Source organism: Ruditapes philippinarum, unplaced genomic scaffold (genome assembly GCF_026571515.1).
Source record: "Ruditapes philippinarum isolate M1 unplaced genomic scaffold, ASM2657151v2 ctg2405_1_1_1_1, whole genome shotgun sequence".
In the NCBI taxonomy this organism is placed as follows: Eukaryota; Metazoa; Mollusca; class Bivalvia; order Venerida; family Veneridae; genus Ruditapes; species Ruditapes philippinarum.
The window spans coordinates 144,897-171,839 of record NW_026851783.1 but is presented as its reverse complement, the minus strand read 5'-3'; the positions used below and the strand labels follow the sequence as shown (position 1 = coordinate 171,839).

At 34.2% G+C, this 26,943-nt stretch overlaps 3 protein-coding genes across 4 annotated transcripts in view; 1 reads left to right on the top strand and 2 right to left on the bottom strand.

Annotated features, from left to right (window-relative positions):
* The window catches only part of LOC132739532 (ankyrin-3-like), a 45,075-nt gene that overhangs the window by 10,083 nt on the left and 8,049 nt on the right, over nt 1-26,943 (bottom strand). For both annotated transcript variants that reach the window (XR_009627021.1, XM_060727249.1), the window contains exons 5-7: nt 23,369-23,550; nt 23,034-23,106; nt 22,242-22,406 (exon numbers count right to left, since the gene is read on the bottom strand). Coding sequence is in view for 1 of the 2 variants with exons in the window: in XM_060727249.1 (XP_060583232.1) it covers nt 22,242-22,406; nt 23,034-23,106; nt 23,369-23,550 (420 nt within the window). In the remaining variant the exon portion in view is untranslated. The remainder of the gene's footprint in view (nt 1-22,241; nt 22,407-23,033; nt 23,107-23,368; nt 23,551-26,943) is intronic.
* LOC132739426 (uncharacterized) lies at nt 1,447-11,676 on the bottom strand. The gene is made up of 2 exons (XM_060727141.1): nt 10,013-11,676; nt 1,447-3,665 (listed from the first exon to the last, which is right to left on the bottom strand). The coding sequence occupies exon 2, from the start codon at nt 3,662-3,664 to the stop codon at nt 1,550-1,552; it is 2,115 nt and encodes a 704-aa protein (XP_060583124.1). The 5' UTR covers nt 3,665; nt 10,013-11,676; the 3' UTR covers nt 1,447-1,549.
* Nucleotides 24,239-26,159, top strand: LOC132739401 (galactoside alpha-(1,2)-fucosyltransferase 2-like). The gene is made up of 2 exons (XM_060727104.1): nt 24,239-24,244; nt 25,085-26,159. The coding sequence occupies exons 1-2, from the start codon at nt 24,239-24,241 to the stop codon at nt 26,090-26,092; spliced, it is 1,014 nt and encodes a 337-aa protein (XP_060583087.1). The 3' UTR covers nt 26,093-26,159.

The window sequence follows — 26,943 nt, the reverse complement described above, 5'->3', positions numbered from 1 at the left end:
TGCTAAATATCTTAGCTCTAGCTCTTTGAGTTCTTTTTTAAAGATGTTTTAAGTTTTTACTATATGCATATAGGGAAAATCAATGACCCCCTGGGGCGGGGCCAATTTTGACGTCAGGGCTTTTATTTGAACAAACTTGGTAGACACTCATTAGAAGATGTTTCATGCTAAATATCTAAGCTCTAGCTCTTTGGGTTCTTTAAAAGAAGATTTTTTAAGTTTTTACTATATATATATGAGGAAAATCAATGACCCCCAGGGGCGGGGCCAATTTTGACCCCAGGGCTTTTATTTGAACAAACTTGGTAGACACTCACTAGAAGATATTTCATGCCAAATATCTGAACTCTAGCTCTTTTTTTAAAAGAAGATATTTAAAGTTTTTTCATTGGGTTGCCGTGGCAACCAGAGTTCTGCATGGAATTAAATTCTTTGAACAATTTTTAAAGGTGACAACAAAGGAACATTCCTGTGAAGTTTGGATGAAATTGGCTTAGTGGTTTATGAGGAGATGTCATTTAAAGTAAAAGTTTACGGACGGACGACGGACTGATGACGGACGGACGCCTGACGAGAAATGATCACAAAAGCTTAATAAGACTTTTAATTAATAATTTTTGTCAGCAATATTTTTTGTCAGCAAAAGAAAAGTAAATACATATATATATATATATATATATATATATATATTCATATCTATATATATCTATATATCTATATATAATATAAAAAAGTATGTTTTGGGAAATGCAGAGTACAAATTTAGTTAAATTTTTATACGTTTATTTCTGTTAGCGCTTTCAAAAATGTTTTTACATATCTTCAGACAGTAACGTATAATATAACCATAACAAACACAACAATGACATAACGTTATAAAAGTGTGGGAAACGTAAAAAACACTGATTCTTTTACTCTCTCTCCTCTCCTCTCCTCTCTCTCCTCCCCCTACCCCTCCCCTCCCCTCCCCTCCCCTCTCCTCTCCCTCTCTCCCTCTCTCCCTCTCTCTCTCTCCTCTCTCTCTCTCTCTCTAATATATATATTAACAGTTAACTGTATAAAAAGTGCTTGAAAAAACTCATCTCATTAACTAAAAATTCTTGACAAGTTCATTTTCATGAACAATACTGGTCCTCTTCCGAAGATGCTCTTGACTCTCAAATGTAAATAAAATATTCAAAATCATTGTAGTTAGATTCATTCTTTCAGTTTAATCTGTTTCAAGTTACTTCAAAATAATAATTGAGCCGCGACAAAACCAACGTAATGCGTTTGCGACCAGCATGGATGGATCCATGCTGTTAGCTTACAAACCCTATTACAAGTAGAGAAACTGACAGCGAACAGCATGGATCCTGATCAGACTGCGCGGATTCGCAGGCTGGTCTGGATCCATGCTGGTCACAAACCCACTATGTTGGTTTTGTCATGGCACGGCTCATATTATGTGATTTCAAGAATGATAAAAGGTCTATATTTTGACATTTGAATCTGTTTGATAGAGACAATCAGTATATGATCATTGATAGTGATACTTAATACTGCCATTTCATTGCCTAGTCAATATGCTTGAAAGGAATTTACATATATGTATGATTGCTACATTGTGCTTTGCCCTTTGTTGAAGAGAAAGCAGGTAGCATTTTAATGCCTGCTGAGGTCTGTTTTCTTGTTCCATACATTGTCCTAAAATGTTTAGAGCTGTTTCTTTATGTCCAAGATTTTTATCAGTTTCTATTGTTCTTTCAAGTTTACTAAGTGCTTGTTGTTGATCTTGATGCTTTTGTAGATGACCAAAGATCTTGTATTGTAGGAAGTACAGGAAAGGGAGAGAATCAACTACAGCCCAGTCCATCCATGAGTCAAATAGTTCATCTCTGTGTACATGTATCATGCTATCTTGTGTAGATCTGAACATTTCATACTGTAGTTCATGAGGAACACAGTTAATCTCTTTATGTATAAATCTGACGCAAAATGCTGTAATATCTTTGATATAGTCCTCACTTTGATCACTACGTACCCTCCTCACAAAATCTGCTGGTACTGCTCGTCGAGGATTATTCCAACATCTACAGAAAGGTAAAACAGGATTAGAGTTATATTGTTGTTCAGTGTGTCTCAGAAGTTTTTCAGCTTTTTCCATTTCTCTAGTACAGTAGAACAATGAAGCTAATTTAAGTCTGCTTGATGAGATATCTGAGTTTGAACCATCTGATAGCCAATCCAATGCTTGACGTGACACTTGTTTATTTTCTCCAATGCTGGATGATGCTAGGATAGATCCATATGTGGTAAAATGAAAAGGTGCAAGTAACTTGAATGCAGCATGTTCTAATCTATTACCATTATCACTGAAGGTCATTAGTTTACCTACAGATTGCTCTATTGTTCTACTGGTAATGTTTTTATTCTGAAAACGTTTTAAAAATATCTTATGGTTGGCACTTATGTCATTTGCAATGTTTATATATCCCAAGATCAAAACATCATCATATATTTCAAGAGAAGGAGGAAAAGGGTAATTACCATGTAGTTCAATGTTCTGCTTAAATTGAAGTCTAAGACCAAGATCATCAATACCAATACTAAGTAACCTTTGTCCATCATTCTGTATCAATTCACCAATATTTTTGGAAAGTTCTTGTTTTGACTCAGCTGTAAATTGTCCTGCCATCAAATTATTTTCCGGTATAATGAAATGTGAACAACAGTCATTCTGTATGCAACTGTCTAATTCCAATAAGCAGTTTTTTAAACATGTAAATAAATTGTTATCTTTCCATGCCCTTGGGTCTGTGTTTTCTATACAATGTAATAGAACTGTTTTACACATAAAACTTGATATATTGATTTCAGCTTTAGGATTAAGGAAGGACTTAAGAATCATTTTCAGTAGCACATAACACCTTATTTGTGTAATATTTAGACTAAACATAAGACACCTTTCTGCCAGTGATGTAGATATTCTCCATTCCCGGTCAGGATATTTACTGACCTTACTTCCAGTTGGAACAACAAAACACCCAGTACTGGCTGCATATCTTCTCATCTCTTGTGTTGGCCAACTACCAATACCCTGTCTATGTAACCAACCTGCTGCTGATTGAGGCCAAGATTTACATAAATAACCAACTACTTTGTCACTATCACAGAATCCAGTTCTTATATCAGCAATAGCTGGTCCATGCTGCTGCTCTCCATCCTCAACCATTTCAGTTATCATTGTGTTTTTAAACAATATTCTCCCTTCTCCATCAGTAATATGGTTTTTATCAGGAATAACAGATGCAGGAAGATGTAAATATGTTTCGAACTTTTGTAAGAAACAATAACCAGGGGTAGTGTTCTCATCCTGTATAATAAGGTAGTTTAACTTGCCTTTTTTCCACTCTAACCTGTCTTGCATTATATTGACATTGTGTGTACAGAGTAGTATATCATAGTCTGACTTGAGTCCTTCAGTAGTTGTACCTTCAATCTGACTCCCTAGATAATAGTCAGTCTGATTTATATCACTTAAAGTCCGATTGATATTACACATAGTCTCTAGCAGCATGCAATTTCTTCTCCTTCTCATCACTATTCTTTCATTGACACCAATGTCATCTAACACCTCTGATAACATCAATGATTTTTCTCTGGAGTCAAGTTCTTGAAACATTCTGTAATATATTAGTAAAGGAGAAAACTGTTTCAGTCAGCTATCAAATAAATTCTATAACATACTTCTACTTGTAACTTATTTGTCCTATATGTCCTAGAACAGAACAGAATAGGAGTGCCAACCAAGACATTATGAAACATAAGATAAACAAGTAATTATCATAGTATTGCAAGCAATCCATAAGTCCCCTACCGGTAAGAACCCCAGCAACATTCTGATGGGCCATTGGACATTCACTTATGTCTCTATTTTAAGTAAATTTGTTGAAAAGTTTTTTAAAAGTGATCACAGGAAACAGTTTTTATGTACAGACAGACAGACGGCCTGGAGGACATTCTAAAGTTATTTTTTTAAACATCCTTGTTATCAAAATATAACATTTTTTAAAAGCAAAATTCTTAAAAAGGAGATAACTATTGAAATAAAGATGCAAGACGTCATACACAATGTGAGTGTAACAAAGAAAAATTAGTAATGAAGGTGTTGATAATAAATGTTTATTTTGAATTTGAAGTAAAAGAAATTTAAAAAAAAATAAATATTTTTCTAAGTTCAAGGGAGGAAATTCTGATAAATTTTGTACTAGAGTTGTAAACCTTGTCACATATGATGTGGTTGATGACTAGAAACTTATATTTAAAGTTTGAAGACAATACCTTAAAAAATAAAGAACACCTGTACGAAAATGCCTACCCTGTCTACGCCCTGATTTGACATGGGATCAGAAATTTATTCCCAGCCAGGTTTTTTAAGCTATATGGTTGACTATAGAGAAGACAGAAATCTATTTTTAGATTTTTTAGTATACAATAAAGAGTGGTTTCAGGGTGGATTCAACGAAATATTTAAATGAGCCAGAAAAAATACCACCCTGAAATGGAAATCCAGGGCAGAATTTTCACTCACACAGATTTCTAAAAATAGATTTACTTCTAGTTAAATTAAGAGTAATTTCAGGGTGGGATTAATTTGAAATATTTAAATGAGCCATAATTCACCCTGATTTCTGTTTAAAAAGTCAGGCCAGACTTTTTTCCTCCTGTTATTATCCCGCCCCAAAATTTTGCAAATCCCACCCTGAAATTAAAATAAAAATCCACCCAGATTCCTGTTCTTTTTGATATTTGACAAAATGATAATTGAGATTTTTTTTTCACTTATCTGTATTTGATTTTCATACAATTAAATACATTTCAAAAGTCATTCTTGTCTGATATTTCCACTAGGTAGCTGCACACTGTATTACATAATTCCACAATTTAGTATCTGGACTACACAATCTGTAAACATATGAAAGCAGTGTAGAAATATGCTATAGACAACTTTCAATTTATATAATTATACTGTATTAATCTAAAAGAAAATGTAACACCTTAATATAGAGAAATATCTCCATACAGTGTAGTTTTAAAGGTATAATAATTCATTAATTGCAATCAAAACTTCAAAAGAACAAATGATTGATGAAATTATTTTAAAGAAGCAACAGCATTATAAACATATTTGTACTGACTTCATGAAGTCATTAATTTCATAAAATTTGCAGGAATAAATACTTCTTATAATTAAAACTGAAACTAATTTTGATAGGAAATGAAAAAAGTAAAAATTACCAGTAATATTTCTTCTATTGTATTCTTTTTTTCCAAGTACACCATTTTCCTCCCTAATGTCACATGTTACTGAGCTTTTTGGCTTCAACCTAAATTTTGGAAGTAGAAAAAAACAAATATGCAATCATGTCATGATTTTTATTACATTTTAAGACTTCAGTTTTTTTTCTAAAATGGAATGATCAAAATGTATAGTTTATTTAGAAAAATTAAGAATGATTTCATTTTCCCTCCATATTTTAAAACAGGATTCCTGGAAAGTTATTTAAAATCTTTTCAGAATACTGAGCTTACAGAATTCACAATTTTATGAAAAATTAAAAATATTAAGAACTGTAATTCAATTATAACTTACCATTTATCTGTTACAATTGGCTGCTTAATTCCCTCCATTTTTTCAAATTGAATAACGAAGTTTAACACATTTGTATTATGCTCCAAGTTTCACAATAAATTTCCCAAGAAAGTTCTGTATAGCTGGGGTAGTTGAATTCTTAAATCTCATTTTCTATGTAATTATCAAAACTCATTTATGTATTAATATATAATTGTAAGATGATTTATTTGAATTAAAATCACAACTAAAGCCTCCAATCTTTCTAAAGAAAATGACCATGCTTGAAATAATTTTCAGGGTGTGATATTTGCTCTGGATTTTAAACTGCTGTCAGTCAATCTGTGGTAACTTCTCTATTTTCGTCTGCCAGATAGCCCAGTTTAACATAAAGTATTTTGAAATACTGTAAAAAGTTCCACTTGAAGGTTATTTGTTTATATAAACTGAGAGCTGACCTTAGAGTATGAGATTCTGTGCAGATTGTGAGATGATGGATACAAACTAAAAATCTTGAACATTATATACTTATTGCTGACCAATTTATGCATTAAATAATAAATTGTTTGTCATAAGTTAAATATAAATACAATCAATTACTAGAAACAATTATCAATTTTATAGATAACAATAAATCATGTTGAGCTAAATAATCTACATAATTTCAAAAAAAATAATAAAGAATAATTCAGTAAATGAAAAGAATTTTTGTTAAATGGAGTTTACCATAAATCAACTGAAACTTTCCAGAAATAGACATTATAATATATTTTCTTCTGAATTAAAAATTCAATTTTATCTGAACAGCAATGTAAACTGTACTATGAGTGTATTACAATATTCATTTCTAATAACTCTAACTAAGAAAAATCAGGCTGGAAATGAAGAACTTTTAAGACTGTATTGAAACTGGTTCTTGAAAATTTTCTAACTTTGAAATATCTGGGTAGATTTTGCTTATATTTCTCCAAGTCAGTAAAATCTGTGTCAAAATATTTTCAAAGTGCAAATATTCCTGCTTCCACCCTGACTTTTACCAAGATGAAGACGATGTCAGGGTAGAAAAAACTTGAATTCCCATGTGAGATTTATTGAAAATTCAGGGTCCATGTCTATTTCACCCTGATTTTGCCAATTCTGGTTCAAAACAGGCCTGAATCGGTCCTGTTTTTCATGAAAGCCATGCTGATTTTTCGTACAGGCATATAAGTGAAAAAACGTAAAAACTAGAATCAGAAATCTTGAAATTCAGTCTATTTATTGCCAAAGCAACCAGAATTTTCATCATCAGAAGAAAAGAAAAGGATGTGCATAATCTCCAGACTGCCATCTATCTATACTAGTATTTCAAGTTTCATAAAAATATTTTCAGTACTTTTTGCGTTATCACTGGATCCAGGTTATTTGTAAAATTTGCCATATTTTCAGTCTATTTGTTGCCATAGCAACCAGAATTTTCAACATAGGAAGACAAGAAAAATAGTGCATAATCTCCATACTGCCATTTATCCATATATAAAGTTTCATAGAAATATTTTCAGTACTTTTTGCGTTATCACTGGATCTAGGTTATTTGTAAAATTTGCCATATTTTCAGTCTATTTGTTGCCATAGCAACCATAATTTTCAACATAGGAAGAAAAGAAAAAGATGTGCATTATCTCCATTCTGCCATCTATCCATATATCAAGTTTCATAAAAATATTTTCAGTACTTTTTGCGTTATCGCGGGATCCAGTTTTGTGAACGGACGGACTGAAGGACGGACCGACGGACGTACTCACAAAATGGTACTTATTGTGACTTTTCCGTTGATCTTTTTGGCCATTTTCAGTCACACAAGGCTTAACAAGAGCACCGCTAGGCGGAGCATTATATGCCCGAAAGTGTTTTTTTTTTTTTTTAGTAAAGATGGAGCATTTGTAAGACATGGGACTAAAATAAAGTATTACCTCCTTCAAATAAAAATCCTCCTTTGAAGTTTCAATATTGTGGTCCAAATGGTACTTTAAGTTATGCCCCAGAAACTGTTTTCAATTCTAAGGTAAAAGTGACCTTGACCTTTGACATTGTGACCCCAAAATCATAAGGGGTATTTTACCCAATATGGACAATCATACTATGAAGTTTAAACACAGTAGGCCAAATGATACTTAAGTAATATTCTGAAAACTGTTTTCAGTTTTAAGGTAAAAGTGACCTTGACCTTGTGACCCCAAAATCAATAGGGGTCTTCTACCCAATATGGACAATCATCCTATGAAGTTTGAATATTGTGGGCTAAATGGAACTAAAGTCATGCTCAAGAAACTGTTTTCAATTTCTAAGTAATAATGACCTTGACCTTTGACCTTGTGACCCCAAAATCAATAGGGGTCTTCTACCCAATATGGACAATCATCCTATGAAGTTTGAACACTGTGGGCCAAATGGAACTTAAGTTATGCTCCGGAAACTGTTTTCAGTTTTAAGGTCATAGTGACCTTGACCTTTGACCCCAAAATCTATAGGGGTCTTCTACCCAATATGGACAATCATCCTATGAAGTTTGAACACTGTAGGACAAATGGAACTCAAGTTATGCTCCGGAAACTGTTTTCAGTTTTAAGGTCATAGTGACCTTGACCTTTGACCTTGTGACCCCAAAATCAATAGGGGTCTTCTACCCAATATGGACAATCATCCTATGAAGTTTGAACACTGTGGGCCAAATGGAACTAAAGATATGCTCCGGAAACTGTTTTCAGTTTAAAGGTCATAGTGACCTTGACCTTTGACCTTATGACCCCAAAATCAATAGGGGTCTTCTACCCAATATGGACAATCATCCTATGAAGTTTGAATATTTCGGCCAAATGGAACTTAAGTTATGCTCCAGAAACCAAATTGCTAACGTTTTCAGTTTTAAGGTCATAGTGACCTTGACCTTTGACCTTATGACCCCAAAATCAATAGGGGTCTTCTACCCAATATGGACAATCATCCTATGAAGTTTGAATATTGTGGGCCAAATGGAACTTAAGTTATGCTCCGGAAACCAAATTGCTAACGTTTTCAGTTTTAAGGTCATAGTGACCTTGACCTTTGACCTTATGACCCCAAAATCAATAGGGGTCTTCTACTTAATATGGACAATCATCCTATGAAGTTTGAATATTGTGGGCCAAATGGAACTTAAGTTATGCTCCGGAAACCAAATTGCTAACGGACGGACGGACGGACGGACAGACGGACGCCAGGGGGTATAACATAATATGTCCGAAATTCTTTGGGGCATATAAAAAAAGACACAGAAGTAAAAACGGAATGAATAAGATCAAAGAGAATTTACTGTTACCCATTGTTCTCCAAATCACACAAGTACCGTTGGGTTCGTACGGATGGACGAACTGACGGACGGACGGACGGAGGGTAAACCTAAAGTCCCCTCCCGTAAACCGGTAGGGGACTAATAAGTTGCGGTTAAGTTATCAATTGCTCAAGAATTTTGCTTTTTTCCATCATTTGGTTGGGGTATTTTTCTTCTCAGAACAGAACAGGACAACACTTTATTAACTGTAGTTACATGAAGCAACACATGAGTGTTACTCGATCAAGTAAATTTGAATATTTGTTTTCTTATATTTTGTCATATAAGATATACTGAAATTTAAACACTCATTCAAATAATTATGCAACATTTTCTTACATAATTCATTCAATATAAACGTGAAAAATATGTTTCATGAAAATAACCAAGAGAAAATATTTCTTTTATTTGACCAGGTAGGTGAAATTTTTTTAATTTTTATTTCCTCTTTTGGTTTTGAATGTAAAGGGAAGTAACTCACTTCCTCTTCTTTATGGTTAGTATGAAAGTGAATTAAATTATTTCCCTTTAAGATTATCACACACCCGTGCCGATTTTGTGACTCAGTAAAAATGGTATTGCAGGGATGTGCATATATTTTGATGTGACGTCATTTGTGTTTTACAAACATATTAATTATTGTAAAGACGCGCTGAATGAGGCTTTTTTGCTTTAAACGGTCTTTAAATTTGGTATGTGATAAATAAAATATTAAATTCGTGTAAGTTCATTACTGAATTTATTGATCTTGTTGAATAAAATAATATTATGCTCGCCTCTATATAATTTATTCAACTTGTTCAATAAATTCAGTTATGAACTTACACTCACTCAGTATCCTCTATTTATGCAACACAAAAATACATGATATTATAATACTTAATTATGAGCACAGATATTTCTATTTAATTTGAATATGAAATTTATTAAAACAAATATGTTATTTTTAAGATGAACACTCACAGAAATATTCCATGAAACACTTTTTTTACATAATTCATTCTATTTAAATGAGAAATTTTGTAATTAGAATAAAGTTTAAAACTTACTTTTAATGTTGGATTGAACAATATTTCATGAAAAAAATCAAGCTAAAATATTTCTTTCCCTTTCTCCAGGTAGTCCTCTTCGTAATATTCAATTCCTGTCTACTATGTGGCCAAATCATAAAGATGTCATCTATATATATCTCCACCAGACAAGTGGTTTTTGTATTTGTAGAAATCTTGACTCTAAGTATGCCATAAATATTATTGCATATAACTATGTGCGCATTTTGTTCACATAGTTCTTCCTGATATCTGGTCATAAAATTTGCCATTGAACTGAAAACATGTTTTCTTAAGCACAAAATTTACAAGAGTGATCAGTTACGAATATACTTTGTTTTGGGAGACATACGTTTTTGTGACAAAAACTCCTTCTAGTTTTGTTTATTTTTTGCTTCAGCCTTACTGACATGAAAGGTGACATCTTTTCACTTGAACGGCATGAAAATAAAAATCCTGTACCTCAATTTTTTTAATTTTTTTATATCATAAATATAATGTTAAATGAAGATTTATCAATATTGTAAGTTCAAAAAGCATTATTTGTAAAGATATTACCGAATTCACATTTTCATGTTAACAAGAGCCATGTCAACATGGCCATCCCTCGTCGAATGTGTTTGCTCATTGGAAAAATATATATGTAGTAGAGCAGAATAATTCAATTTTAAGAGGTCTTTTGGTAATGAAAACTGATGGCTGAAGTGATTACAGATTTGAAACCTATGTGAATACTGATAGCTGAAAATAACAAAGGGCAATAACTGAAAAATAATGCAGGGTAGAGTTATCATTCTTGTGTGCTGCACTCCTCCTCAATGAGATCTATCCACCTATGAAGTTTCATGTTGATATCTCAAAGGCTTTTTTAGTTATGCTCTGGACAAAAATTAAGCATGAAAAATAACAAAGGGCAATAACTGAAAAATTATGCAGGGTAGAGTTATCATTCTTGTGTGCTGCACTCCTCCTCAATGAGATCTATCCACCTATGAAGTTTCATGTTGATATCTCAAAGGCTTTTTTAGTTATGCTCTGGACAAAAATTAAGCATGAAAAATAACAAAGGGCAATAACTGAAAAAAATATGCAGGGTAGAGTTATCATTCTTGTGTGCTGCACTCCTCCTCAATGAGATCTATCCACCTATGAAGTTTCATGTTGATATCTCAAAGGCTTTTTTAGTTATGCTCTGGACAAAAATTAAGCATGAAAAATAACAAAGGGCAATAACTGAAAAATTATGCAGGGTAGAGTTATCATTCTTGTGTGCTGCACTCCTCCTCAATGAGATCTATCCACCTATGAAGTTTCAAGTTGATACCTCTAACACTTTTTGAGATAAGCTCTGGACAAAAAGTATGAAAAATAACAAAGGGCAATAACTCAAAAATTATAATGGGAAGAGTTATCATTCTTGTGCACAGCATTCCTCCTCAATAAGATCTATCCACCTATAAAGTTTCATGTTGACATCTCAAAGACTCTGAGTTATGCTCCACTCAGGTGAAAAATTAAGTATGAAAAATAACAAAGGGCAATAACTCAAAAATTATGAAAGGTAGAGTTATCATTCTTGTGCACTGCACACCTCCTGAGTGAGATCTATCCACCTATGAACTTTCATGTTGATATCTCATAAGCATTTTGAGTTATGCTCTGGACAAAAAATAAGTTTGAAAAATAACAAAGGGCAATAAGTCAAAAATTATAATGGGGAGAGTTATATTTCTTGTGCTCAGCATTTTTCCTCAATAAGATCTATCCACCTATGAAGTTTCATGTTGACATCTCAAAGACTTTTTGAGTTATGCGTCACTCAGGAAAAAATTAAGTATGAAAAATAACAAAGGGCAATAACTCAAAAATTATGAAAGGTAGAGTTATCATTCTTGTGCACTGCACACCTCCAAAGTGAGATCTATCCACCTATGAAGTTTCATGTTGATATCTTATAAGCTTTTTGTTTTATGCTCTGGACAAAAATTTAGTTTGAAAAATAACAAAGGGCAATAACTCAAAAATTTATGCAGGGTAGAGTTATCATTCTTGTGTACTGCACTCCTCCTGAATGAGATCTATCCACCTATGAAGTTTCAAGTTGATACCTCAAATACTTTTTGAGATATGCTCCGGACAAAAATGTCGGACGGAAGGACGGACTGACGGACAGAAGGATAGACGGACGGAGACTATTTCTATATCCCCCACCGCCTTTCGGCGAGGGATAATAAAGGGAGGTAATTAAAAAAAAGAATTCTATAAAATTAGTCAAATTTTTCTATAAACAAGAACGTGTTTGTTAAACACAAATGCCCCTGGCTCAGATTCTTTCAGTAACAATATTTAAAATAAAGGCTGTATGGGCAAAAGTGTAAAAAATCTTTTTTAGCACTGTTGACCTTGACCCAACTGACCACTACCTCCATCCAAATGAGAATACCTCAATTTCATGTTCCTACAAAATATACAAGACATCTGTCGATAGAATAAGGTTAATACACCTGTAAAAGTGTAAAAAATTTATTTTTGACATTGGTGACCTTGACCCAAATGACCCCTTACTAAAGGAAAAGGAAGAGGACCTCCCTTGGTATGACTATTATAAACATGAAAGACATTAACTTAAAAATAAAGGCTGTATGAGCAGAAATGTTTAGATTTATCTTTTTACACAAGTGACCTTGACCTTAACCTAGAGACGCCTAACGCCACAAAAAATTATAAAGGACCATTAAAGGTATCCACCTACCAAATATGAAAGATATCATTAAATAAATAAAGTAATTAGGTGAAATTTTTTGATAAATCCAACTTGGCGGAATAGGTTAACCATACAAGTAAATGTGAAAATTATTAAGCCATTAGTTCAGATAAAACATAAGATATTTCCAACTTGCCGGTTTAGGTTAACCATTATTCATTTTCTGAGTGCTGAAAAGGGCCATAACTTGGTGCAAATGGAAGCCACAGTTATGTAACTTGCCAAGATTATATACTTTGTATGGATTAGTAAGTGTGTAAATTATGAAGCCATTGGTACAGGTAGAACTTAAGAAAATCCAACTTGCCGTTCTAGGTTAACCTCATACGGACAGACGGACGGAGGACGGTTCAATTACTATATGCCCGGGGGCATAAAAATATTGATGTTTGAAAATTGATTTAGAAGCATAATTACATACATATATAAAATTTCACTCAAGTGTGGTAACAACCTAAACTACAACATACTGGATCTTTAAACAAACAACAGGTGTGCTACAAAATAGTACTTGGCATTCAGGGTAACACATAAATCTTGTTTGTATAGGCATGATTAAATTAAAAAACATATATATAATGACATAGGTCCTAGTTTTCTATCATATAAATTACATTTTTGCTGTAAAGACACTTAATATAATTTATTTACTTTGGCTTGGGCTTACAGTCATGACTCACAATACCGTTAGCCTTTGCGATCAATAAACAGCCAGGCCACCTTGCACACCTGTGCAGTCTGACTAGGCGTAGATCATTTTTTGTGTCCTTAAACTTTCAATGTACTACTCCAAATTTCAATCTGGGCTATTCAATTACACATTTAATACTTTTTGTACTGTTAGGAGCTAAAAAATGAATTAATGTATTGATAATTCGGTTTCATATAAGGACATCTGGTTCCATACATGGCTTAGACTTTGGTACAATATATTGAAGAATTGGAATCATATATTGAGACAATCAACTTATATATTGCTAACTTGGTTTCATACACTGACGGTATGGTTTCATATATTGTAACTGTGGATTAACATAATGGATTCCGGTTAAATAAGAAGGTGTTTTCAATTCATAATTATATAGTCGAAGTCACCGAACTTATATATCAAATGGTTAAATAAATTGAAAAAGAACAATATCAGACAGCCATGGCTTTCCATACATGTACATTTCTTTAAAATATTGCTACTATATCTTGTAAATATCAATTACAAAAAGAGACAAAAATAAAACAAAATTACAGTGGGCTAATGATGGAAGCTGGGAAGTGTACGCAATTCATAGATAACCAGCTACCTCCGGTCCACATACATAACTTTGGCAAATACATCCCTATATACTATATTTTAATTTGTACCTCAGTTTGATAAGTTTATGAATTGAATAAGACATTAACACCTTGAAATATTGTATTTTAACACACATTCAAATCTTAGCTTAACGGGAAAACAGAATTTCTTTCTTGAACAAAATTTATTGTATATATGCAGTTACTTATAATTATTGATCTTGTTTTTAAAAATTTGAGGCAAATGAAACTAATTAAATAATAAATTCACGGAATATAAATCTATATTTATATGACAAGTTTAAATGTCCTATTTTCAGAATACTGATAACCGACTGATAGTGGGTACATTTTTGATAAAGATATTAGAAAATAAATTTCAACTGTGAAAACATTTAAGATCACATCTATACACCCTTATCTTATTTTGAAATAGTGAGACTTGTTAGCAATATTGGGGATTTTATGATGAAAATTTAAGTTAAATGCTAAAAGTCTGTTTATTTTTCTGGTTTTTATGCTGATTTTCACAATTTCTTAATTTCTTTTTTTTGTCATTATATCAGTGGTCAATCTACCTAGCTGTGTAACTAACCAAAGGTAGGATGGGAATGCATGACCCCTGAACCCTCTCATACCTATTACGGGTTGAATAAACGAGGTTACCAAGTCTGGGCCTAAAAAAAAAAAATGTTTTTGAACGCCGTAAAAACTCCATTGCACCTAACCTTTACTCGGGTTAAACACCGCCATAGAAGTGCATTGTGTATATCGATTAGGAAAGATCGCACGTGTTTAGAAATTCGAGAAAAAAACAATGAAAAATTATCGTCTAATCCATTATGTAACATGTAAACTTTTTTGGATAATCAAGAGGAAGATTTTTCTTCAAAAAGAGGGAGATTTTAGAATTTGCAATAAACATATAAGGAAATTCTGACACCAAAAAGAGGGAGATCTCTTTAACTTGTGAAAATACCTCTTATTTTAAGAAAAATCTTTGAAAATACATTTGTATGACTGCAGAAAGTGGGAATCTCCCGCTAAAATGTATGCATTCTTGCATTAAACTCGCAAAACTGTCACACCTGTCTCTGGCCGATGCATTTAGAGCCTTAGCAAACAGGTATAAGCGTAGTATAAAGCGATGCTCTGATTGGATAATGATAATCAGCAGTAGGCATATGGGCGGATACAATCTCTGCGCTTTACATCGCCACATAATTACTCTTTGGGAATTAAGATTTTTGGCGAAGTTGACTTCTCTTTGATCTATCAGAAGGGTCGAAATGGGAATATACAGGGCGAAGTTTTCGCCTGAATCGTCCTTCCTAATGAGCCCTGCTGGGAGCATAAAAAAACCCCCAAAAAGTTAGTGGGCTAATGGTGGAAGCTGGGAAGTGTAGGCAATTCATAGATAACCAACTGCCTCCGGTCCACATACTTAACTCAGGCAAATACTTCCCTATATACTGTATTCTAATTTATATGTTACTTGGTTTGGTAAACAAATTGAATATGATAGTAATGGACAAGAAAGGTGTCTTAAACACACATTTACACCAGTATCTTTCATAAAAACTAGAACTAGAATACCCCCGCATACCACTTTGTCAGAATCAACAGTGGCCAATTAGAGCTCAAGGACAACCTCCCTGCCAAATCTGAGGTTACTAAGCCAGTGCATTGCTAAGTTATGTATTCTACATGCTTCAAATGTGAAAATGTCAAAATCAATACAGGACAATCTTTAGCAATTGAGAAGAAAAGCTTTTTTTTTTGTCAAGGTCCCTGTGACCTCGACCTTTGACCCAGTGACCTCAAAATCAATAGGGGTTACCTTATAGTCATGATCAACATCCATGCTAAATATGAAGACTGTGGGTCAAAGGAATCTTAAGTTAATGGGTGGACAAACTTTTTGAAGTCAAAGTCCCTATGACCTTGACCTTTATTCCAGTGACCTCAAAATCAAAAGGGGTCATCTACTAATCATGATTAACATCCATGCCAAATATGAAGACTGTGGGTCAAAGGAATCTAAAGTTTTTGGGCAGACAAACTTTTTGAAGTCAAAGTCCCTGTGACCTTGACCTTTGACCTAGTGACCTCAAAATCAATAGGGGTCATCTACTAATCATGACTATCCTCCATTCCAAATATGAAGACTGTGGGTCAAAGGAATCTTAACTTATAGGGCGGACAAGCTTTTTGAAGTCAAGGCCCCTGTGACCTTGACCTTTGACCTGGTGACCTCAAAGTCAATAGGGGTCATCTACGAATCATGACTAACCTCCATGCCAAATATGAATACTGTGGGTCAAAGGAATCTTAAGTTATTGGGCAGACAAGTTTTTTGAAGTCAAGGCCCCTGTGACCTTGACCTTTGACCTGGTGACCTCAAAGTCAATAGGGGTCATCTACTTATCATGATAACCTTCATGCCAAATATGAAGACTGTGGGTCAAAGGAATCTTAAGTTATTGGGCGGACAAGCTTTTTGAAGTCAAGGCCCCTGTGACCTTGACCTTTGACCTGGTGACCTCAAAATTAATAGGGGTCATCTACTAATCATGATTAATCTCAATGCCAAATCTGAAGACTATGGGTCAAAGAAATCTTAAGTTATTGGGCGGACAAGCTTTTTGAAGTCAAGGCCCCTGTGACCTTGACCTTTGACCTGGTGACCTCAAAATCAATAGGGGTCATTTACTAATCATGACTAACCTCCATGCCAAATATGACGACTGTAGGTGAAAGGAATCTTAAGTTATTGGGCGGACAAGCTTTTTTGAAGTCAAAGCCCCTGTGACCTTGACCTTTGACCTGGTGACCTCAAAATCAATAGGGGTCATCTACTAATCATGACTTACCTCCATGCCAAATATGAAGACTGTGGGTCAAAGGAATCTTAAGTTATTGGGCGGACAAGCTTTTTGAAGTCAAGGCCCCTGTGACCTTGACCTTTGACCTGGTGACCTCAAAATCAATAGGGATCATCTACTAATCAGGACAAACTTTTTGAAGTCAAAGTCCCTGTGACCTTGACCTTTGACCTAGTGACCTCAAAATCAATAGGGGTCATCTACTAATCATGACTAACCTCCATGCCAAATATGAAGACTAAGGGTCAAAGGAATCTTAAGTTATTGGGCGGACAAGAAAAAACCGACGGACAGCCGGACGGACATACCAAAATTTGATGTTTATGAGGCAAATGAGCTCATAAACACCACCTGGACCAACGTCCATAAGCAAAATAAGCTCATAAAAACAAAAAAATAGCTCTTAATTTGAATTTTATGAGTTTATGTTCTTTATTTAACTACGGAATGAAGCTCATAATAATCAAATGTTGGCTCGGCCGGACGGACGGACAAGCTGATTCCAGTATACCCCCCTTCCAACTTTGTTGTGCGGGGGTATAATAAAAATTGTTAAAACATACTTTTAAAAGGTGATGTTCTTACTTTATTCTTTCACTTAAAATGAGTCCAGATAATTAAACTAAATGAAAAGAAATCTAACTTTTACAGCATTTATTATGTGAATGTACATAAATGAAGATTTATTTATATATCTATAGCAAGGCCTATTTATAGATTTCAGAACTATGAGTGTTATAATTATATTATTATATACAAAAAATAGAAGTTATTCAGCTGTATAATTACAATATTCTTCTAAAATAACATTATAACATTATGGTTGTCAAAGATTTTATATCATTTTATAGCTATCTACTTTTGCTCTTCATTTCTGCAGTCATGTAATATTAACATATTGGGTTTCCAGTTTGATTTTTTAAATTTAGCGCTTTCGCATCTATTTTTAGATTTAAATGATCAGTTGACACTTGCTAAAATACCAATTACAACAAGAGCCATGTCAACATGGCCATCCCCCGCCGAATGTGTTTGCTCATTGGAAGTATATATATGTAGTAGAGCGGAATAATTCCATTTTAAGAGGTCTTTTGGTAATGAAACCTGATGGCTATAGTGATTACAGATTTGAAACCTATGTGAATACTGATGGCTGAAAATAACAAAGGGCAATTACTGAAAAATAACGCAGGGTAGGTTATCATTCTTGTGTGCTGCATCCCTCCTCAGTAAAAATCTATCCACCTATGAAGTTTCAAGTTGATACCTCAAATACTTTTTGAGAAAAAAATTGAATTGAAAAATTAAGTATGAAAAAGAACAAAGGGCAATAACTCAAAAATTATAAAAGGTAGAGTTATCATTCTTGTGCAGTGCACACCTCCTGAGTGAGATCTATGCACCTATGAAGTTTCATTTTGATATCTCAAAGGCTTTTTGAGTTATGCTCTGGACAAAAATTAATTTTGGGCAATAACTCAAAAATAATGCAGGGTAGAGTTATCATTCTTAAGCACTGCACTCCTCCTCAATGAGATCCATCCACCTTTGAAGTTTCAAGTTGATACCTCAAATACTTTTTGAGATAAGCTCTGGACAAAATAGCATAAAAAAAAACAAAGGGCAATAACTCAAAAATTGTATAGGGAAGAGTTATCATTCTTGCGCACAACATTCCTCCTCAATAAGATCTATCCACCTGTGACATTTCATGTTGATATCTCAAACACTTTTTGAGTTATGCTCCCCTCAGGTGAAAAATTAGGTATGAAAAATAACAAAGGGCAATAAACTCAAAAATTATGAAAGGTAGAGTTATCGTTCTTGTGCACTGCACACCTCCTGAGTGAGGATCTATGCACCTATGAAGTTTCATGTTAATATCTCATAGCTTTTGGAGTTATGCTCTGGACAAAAATCACTTTTGAAAAATAACAAAGGGCAATAACTCAAAAATCATGCAAGGTAGAGTTATCATTCTTGTGCACTGCACTCCTCCTCAATGAGGTCTATCCACCTATGAAGTTTCAAGTTGATAACTCAAATACTTTTAGAGATATGCTCCGGACAAAAATGTTGGACGGAAGGACGGACGGAAGGACGGAAGGTCGGACGGACGGAGACTATTTCTATATCCTCCGCCGAAAATTTTCAGCGGGGGATAATAAAAAATGTTGCTTGATCAACTAGAACTGCCACTGTCATGGCCTGAATACCCCCGCATACCACTTTGTCAGAATCAAAAGTGGCCATTTAGAGCTCAAGGACAACCTCCCTGCCAAATCTGAGTTACTAAGCCAGTGCATTGCTAAGTTATGTATTCTACATGCTTCAAATGTGAAAATGTCGAAATCAATACACTGCAGACAGGCATTCTTAAGCATTTGAGTAGATAAGCTTATTATAGCAAAAAATTCCTGTGACTTAACCTTTGACACAGTCACCTAAAATCAATAGAGGTCATCTACTAGTCATAAACAATCTCAATACCAAATATGAAGACTGTTGACCGAAGCATTCTTAAGCAATTGAGTGGAAAAGCTTTTTTTAGTCATGGCCCCTGTGAACTTCACCTTTGACCCAGTGACCTCAAAATCAATAGGGTCACCCAATGGTCAGGATCAACCTCCATGCCAAAAATGGAGACTGTGGGTCAAAGGAATCTTAAGTACTTGGGCAAACAAGCCTTTTGAGTCAATGTCCCTGTGACCTTGACCTTTGACCCAGTGACCTCAAAATCTATAGGGATCATCCACTGATAATGACTAACCTCCATACAAAATATGAAGACTGTGGGTCAAAGGAATCTTAAGTTATTGGGCGGACAAGCTTTTTTAGTCAAGGCCCCTACTGTGGGTCAAAGGAATCTTAAGTTCTTGGGCGGACAAGCTTTTTTAGTCAAGGCCCCTGTGACCTTGACCTTTGACCAAGTGACCTCAAAATCGATAGGGGTCATCTAAGTACTAATCATGACTAACCTCCATGCCAAATATGAAGACTGTGAGTCATACGAATCTTAAGTAATTGGGCTAACAAGGTTAATTTTTAGTCAAGGCCCTTGTGGCCGTGACCTTTGACCAGGTGACCTCAAAATCAATATGGATCATCTACTAATCATGACTAACATGCATGCCAAATATGAAGATTGTGGATCAAAGGAATCTTAAGTTATTGGGCAGACAAGAAACAAGAGGGCCATGATGGCCCTGAGGTCGCTCACCTGTATATAGGCCCCTGGAGCGGGGCCAGTTTAAACCCCAGGGCTTTTATTTGAACAAACTTGAAAGACACCCATTAGAAGATGTTTCATGATGTTAAGATTTTACGACACACATATAATGAAAAACAATGATCTTCCTCTTGCTTCTTCCCCTCCCGGCAGGGCCAATTTTAACCAAGGGCTTTTATTTGAACAAACTTGGTAGACACCTATAAAAAGATGTTTCATTCTAAACATCTAAGCTCTAGCTCATTGGGTTTTTTAAAAGAAGATTTTTTAAGTTTTTACTATACACATATAGTTAAAAAACAATGACACCCCTGGGGCGGGCCAATTTTGACCCGAGGGCTATTATTTGAACAAACTTTGTAGACACTCACTAGAACATGTTTCATGCTTAATATCTAAACTCTAGCTATTTGAGTTTATTTAAAGAAGATTTTTTAAGTTTTTGCTATACACAAAAAAGGAAACTCAATGACCCCTGGGGCGGGGCCAATTTTGACCCTAGGGCTTCTATTTGAACAAACTTGGTAGGCACCCATTAACACATGTTCATGCTAAATATCTTAGCTCTAGCTCTTTGGGTTCTTTAAAAGAAGATTTTTTCAAGTTTTTACTACATGCATATAGGGAAAATCAATGACCCCCTTGGGCGGGCCAATTTTGACCCCAGGGCTTTTATTTGAACAAACTTGGTAGACACTCATTTGAAGATGTTTCATGCTAAATATCTAAGCTCTAGCTCTGTGGGTTCTTTAAAAGAAGATTTTTTAAGTTTTTATTATATGCATATAGGGAAAATCAATGACCCCCTGGGGTGGGGCCAATTTTGACCCCAGGGCTTTTATTTGAACAAACTTGGTAGACACTCATTAGAAGATGTTTCATGCCAAATATCTAAGCTTTAGCTCTTAGGGTTTTTTAAAAGAAGATATTTAAAGTTTTTTCATTTGGTTGCCATGGCAACCAGAGTTCTGCATGGAATTAAATTCTTTGAACAATATTTAAAGGTGACCACCAAAGGAACATTCCTGTGACGTTTGGATGAAATTGGCTTAGTGGTTTATGAGGAGATGTCATTTAAAGTAAAAGTTTACGGACGGACGCCGGACGGACGACAGACAGACAACGACGAAAAGCGATCACAAAAGCTCACCCTTTGTGACAGCTGAGCTAAAAATCTAAGATTTAACAAATTTATCTAAGCTCTACTATAAAGTACACATCACTTTAAAATCTGAAACAGTTTAAAATTGGCTTCAAGGGATTAACCGGTACTGGTGTTATATGAAAAATCATTGTCCTGACACGCAACTTAAACACTTTAAAATTAGTTTACAGGCACTAACCAGTACTGGTGTTTATGACTGAAAAATCATTGTTGTGACCTGAGTATGGCTTGAACCTACTGTCCCTAGGTTGAGCACCAGACACCTTAACCATAAGGCCAACATTTCAATAAAAGAACACAATATCCTGAAATTGTCTATTTTAACCCACACCAGTGCAGACAAAATGATACGAAGTGCTTCTAACTAGTCAGCTTAAGATCACTGTCTGTGACCAAGAATTTCTGATTTGAGCTGTGTCACGACAAAACTAACATAGTGCGTTTGCGAACAGCATGGATCCAGACCATCCTGCGCATCCACGCAGACTGATCTGAATCCATGCTGTTCGCTTACCAACCCTGTTACAAGAACAAAAACTGATAGCGAACAGCATGGATCCTGATCAGACTGCGCGGATGCGCAGACTGGTCTGGATCCATGCTGGTCGCAAACGCATTATGTTGGTTTTGTCGTGACGCGGCTCATTTCTTTCATGTGAGAAAACTATACATCAATCTTATGAAAGGATGTTGAGTCCACACAGGTACCCACTTGTGCCTGTAGTAATGCTTAAATAGGAACCCAATGTCCTCCTTTACAAATCAAGTTGTCATATGACCGTCACTGTGTGGGTGTGACTTGCAACCAAACCACAATACAGTTTTTTTTATAACTATTAAGAGGTTCCACACCACTAAATATTGTTAGTACATGAAATACATTATTTAAGACATACCTCCTTTTTCCATTAGAAGAGGGTGGCCAAACTTTTTAGCCGTATCAAGAGGTGTGTCACCTTTAATATTCTGTATATCAATCTCTCCGTCATGTTGCAGGAAACAATTTAAACAGTTAGGGAACCCTCCCTCGCTGGCATAATGACCTGGAGTGTTCCCAAAATCTGAAAATAAAATTTTAAAATCTCACATTTACCATTATACATATTGTTAATCACTATTTGCTTGATATTTTTTTCATAAAGAATAAAAAGTTCCCTTGAAACAAAATTGTGTATCAAATTTATGTATGTGAATGAAGATAGTTGAGCCTATATTGAAAGCATTTTCTTCCATCTCCTTGATACCCAAAAATAACAAAAATCATGCCTTACTTTCATTCCTTCTAAATTACAATATTAGGACACATTGCCCTCAAATTAACTTTGATTGCAAAGCAAAACTTATCCTGAGGTGAAAGTACCCTGAAACCAATAAGAAAGTCAGTTTCATGTTTGTAAAGCACATTGCCTACATTTTACAATCAACATTGTATCATATGTTATATGTGTTATGTATAAAGAAAACTATTCTACCAAGTTTCTAGATTTACACTAGTCCTGGTACAGTCAGGGTGCCAGTCCATGCCATTTCACCAGCCTGAAATCTACCCCCTGCATTGTTCTGCTGCTTTTTAATAAGCTTCAAATTACTGTTGTTCATGTGGACTATTCCAAGGAAGAGAAATGGTTGCGGGTGCTAATTATTTATTTTATTTATAGAAGATAAAGTGTTATAACCACATTACTTACAGTCTTGACTGTTCGGATCAGCACCTTTATCAAGCAACCAATGTAAGACATCTATTGCACCATTAAGCGCTGCCTGGAAAATAGGACATACTACAAAATTACCAATAAATAATACAACTCAGACAGTTTTAATATGTGTCTTGGGTTATGATACTATTCAAGAGCTGTCCGTAAGACACTTTTCTCAGTGCTTGACAGTAAAAAAAGGGGCATAACTCTGTAAAAAAGTTAACTCATAGTTAAGGGACCTGTGCCCATCCTGTTTTTCTGTGCAATATCATTTGTATTTGGAATAATCCATTTTACTCCATTACTACATTTTTTTAAAAACCTACCACATGAGCTGGGGTTTTGCCGTCTGCCTGAGTGGCCTCTAGTGATGTCCCTTGTTTAACTAAAAATCTACAACAGTCTACTTTATTGTTCTTGGCACAGTGGTGTAAGGCAAGGTAGCCATTATTGTCTCCAAGGGTAATGTCACAATCTCGTTGAACAAGTAAAATAAGACACTGCAACGCTGAAAAAAATATTGGAAATTTTAATATATTGATAATTGCTACACAATCTCTTTGTATTTTAAATATAAAATAAACATGTTTTGACTTCACATAGAGGTACATCTGCCTCAGAAATCCATATTGCTCTTTGATTGGCTCATTTTTTCTTTGGTTTACTTATTGTGACGTCAGAGAAAGGGATAACAATAGAAAAGTCATATTCAGGTGCTCATACATTGGTTACTTTTTTCTTGGGTTTCATATTGTGATGACAGGGAAAGTGTTTTTATTTTTGCTGATGATAAAAAAGAAAAAGGAAATCAAAACACCCACAATCTGATTTATACTCAGGGAAGCTACTTAGAAAGCCTTGTATTTTGATGTTCTTTCTATAACATATAACAATGAGTTGATTATGGATTTCAAGCAATTGTCATAATTGGTAGATACCCGTACAATATAATTTTTGTATTAACAATTCATGCTATTATAGACATTATTTAACAAATGCAGAAAACATGTATCTACTTAATATATTACAATAATCAAATTATCACCTGGGTTAATAAATTGTGCATTATGTATCTTTTAGCACTTGTCATTAATTATTAATAGAAACAATCATGTCACACCTAAATCAACCTACCAGAACACAAAATAGTTGCAACCTGTAGCTAAAACATTTACAGGACTTAGGATGCAAAATATATGCAGGTTTATTTAGTGATATTAATTTTTTACATTGGACAATGAATATATTCATTTTAAGTTTCCCAAACCGTGTCAGGATCTTTAAATGTAAGTATGCATTTTTTTATCTGTTAAATTTCTTACAATACAAAAATGATGATCCAGTTTAGAGATGATTATAATTTGATAAACTAAACATTTTTCAACCAGCAGATAAATTCAACTATACCTTGGTTAATTTGTTTTATAATGGCCCTTAATACCTGATGATGCTTTATTTGTGTAATGGACCTGTCTTGCTTTGAACTTGGAACAGTCCATTGTATATCTGAGAGTTAAATGTTATGTTTTTATGTTAATTTGTTTGGTAATATCTCAGATGTAACCAGCTTTCTTGGATACTTTTTTTCTAACCCATAATAACCATTTCAAATGAGTCTCCACAAGTGACAGAGTAAATCTTATCTAACATGATTTCTAAATCTGAGCAGTAAGTGAGTAAACTTAAAGCTGCACAAGATAAAATTAAGATTAAATTTATAATTGCCAAAAAGCAACAGATAAACCAGACAGTTTCAGGTAATTTGCCAAATTGGTAACTTTTTCGGAAACTAATAGCATAAAAGTTCACTAAAATAAAAAGTTTTTGAGAAATAAAAGCATTTCTGAGTCATAATAGGCCTTTAATAAGGTAATTTATGTACATTGTAGTTGTAGTACAAATGATTTTATCAATATTTTGCACAATCACCACAATGGTATTAAGGACTTTTGCAGAATATTGATTCTGACTGGCAATATGGGGAATAAATCTCAGGAAAGAGACATGAATTCTATATCTAGATCATCTTTTTTCTGTTTAAGAATATAGCAAAATTTTCTTTTGCAGATGTTCTTTTAGTAGCCTCGATACTGTTTCTGGTAATTTTACTAGAGTTGGATGATAAAGATAGGGCATTACAGAGGACTAAAGTTCAAACACTTCATAATCTACCATCATTCAAACCACCAGAAGTGTATTACTCGCCAGTCAACGTTCTTTGTGTTTCGTTTCAAGGTCGCCTTGGCAACCTAATGTTTCAATATGCATCTGGTTTTGGAATAGCGAGACAAAAAAATATGACACTACGCATCAGTAAACATGATCAAATAGCAAAAGTTTTTAACACATCTGCACAGAAAGTTCATTGTAAAGAATACTGTCAAAATGCATTTAAAAAGTTTGAAAGTATTCACTGTGCATATGATCCTCAACTGTTAAATTTCACGCAAATATTTGTAAAACTGCATACGTATCTTCAATCATGGAAGTATTTTAAATCCGTCACAAACAGTCTTAGACAAGAACTGAAATTTAATGACCATATAAGGGCCACTGCAGAAAAGATTTTTCACATTGCAACGAAAAAGGCAAAATTCTACGGACAAAATTCAACATACGTTGGTGTGCATATAAGGAGAGGCGATATGTTTTATGGACAGATTAAAAATGAAAGTCGAATATCTGATTATAATATTGCTCCCATTACCTACATAGAGAATGCGATGGCATATTTCAAGAAGCGTTTTCCGAGAGTTACATTTGTAATTTGCTCAGACGATATAAGATGGGTGCTATGGCGTTTTGGAAGGTATCAAAAACTGTTAAATTTAGTATTTGTTCATAAGAAACCAGAGGTGGATCTTGCTGTTTTGAGCATGTGCAATCATACCATTATGACCACCGGAACATTCGGCTGGTGGGCGAGCTGGCTGGCAGGGGGGACAACTGTTTACTACAAAAACTATGTGAAGGAAGACAGTGTTCTTCGTCAGCAGTTCAGTTCCGACTTTTCAGATTTTTTTTATCCTGGATGGATTCCCATGGAATAGTGATAAAAATTTCTTGCCTTTACCAATTCTCGAAGAAATTATTATACCTACAGAAACATCATTTACATGCTCTTTGTTGACATTTGTCTGTTTTGTTCATCAAATTAAAAAGACACTTTTTGTCAAAACTCTCATTGGATATGACCAATACTATGAAAGCAACATGGTATCAATAGTTTTTTATTGTTTTTGCTAGTTTAAAGTTTTTATACCCTTTAATGGGTTATTAAAATCAAAGATTTAACATGTTGCCAACAGGGGATTTTTATTTAAAAGATAACATTATAAAGTCATGTCTGTAATCAGTATGCAAGACTTAAACCCTTGACCTTAAGTACCTGCCAAAATTCTTTCAGTTTCTATTTTAGGAACTATCCATTATGAAATTTGGGGATATCAAGACTGAAAATTTTTGAAGTTGGTTAGCCAATAGTTAATAGAGCCCTTGGTCAGAATGCCTCGAGTTGTGCAGGCCAACCAGTGCTTCCACACTGGTGGCAAAGGCTAATTGGGTAACAATTTGGTTCCAGTATAGTATTGGTAAAGTGACTGTACAACATTCAATTTAAATTTCAAATTCATGACACATTTATAAACAGATACGCAACTACTATCTGATTTATAAAATGAATTCGTGACTTAATTTATAAAACAGTAGATTTATCAGTAAAATATTCATGATTTTTATTTTCCATTTGATTTACTATATCTAAACATTGTCATTATCAGTCCCTAAAGCAAATTATTTCAATGCTCTCACTCACGTTTTCGTGACACAACAAGCGTAATCTAAAATTTTAAACATTTGCATAATTTAGATTATGAAGATGAAAAAAATAACTGATTTCTAG

Coding starts and splice junctions, on each gene's coding strand:
- LOC132739426 (XM_060727141.1), bottom strand. CDS start 3,664: ATGTTTCAAGAACTTGACTCCAGAGAAAAATCATTGATGTTATCAGAG.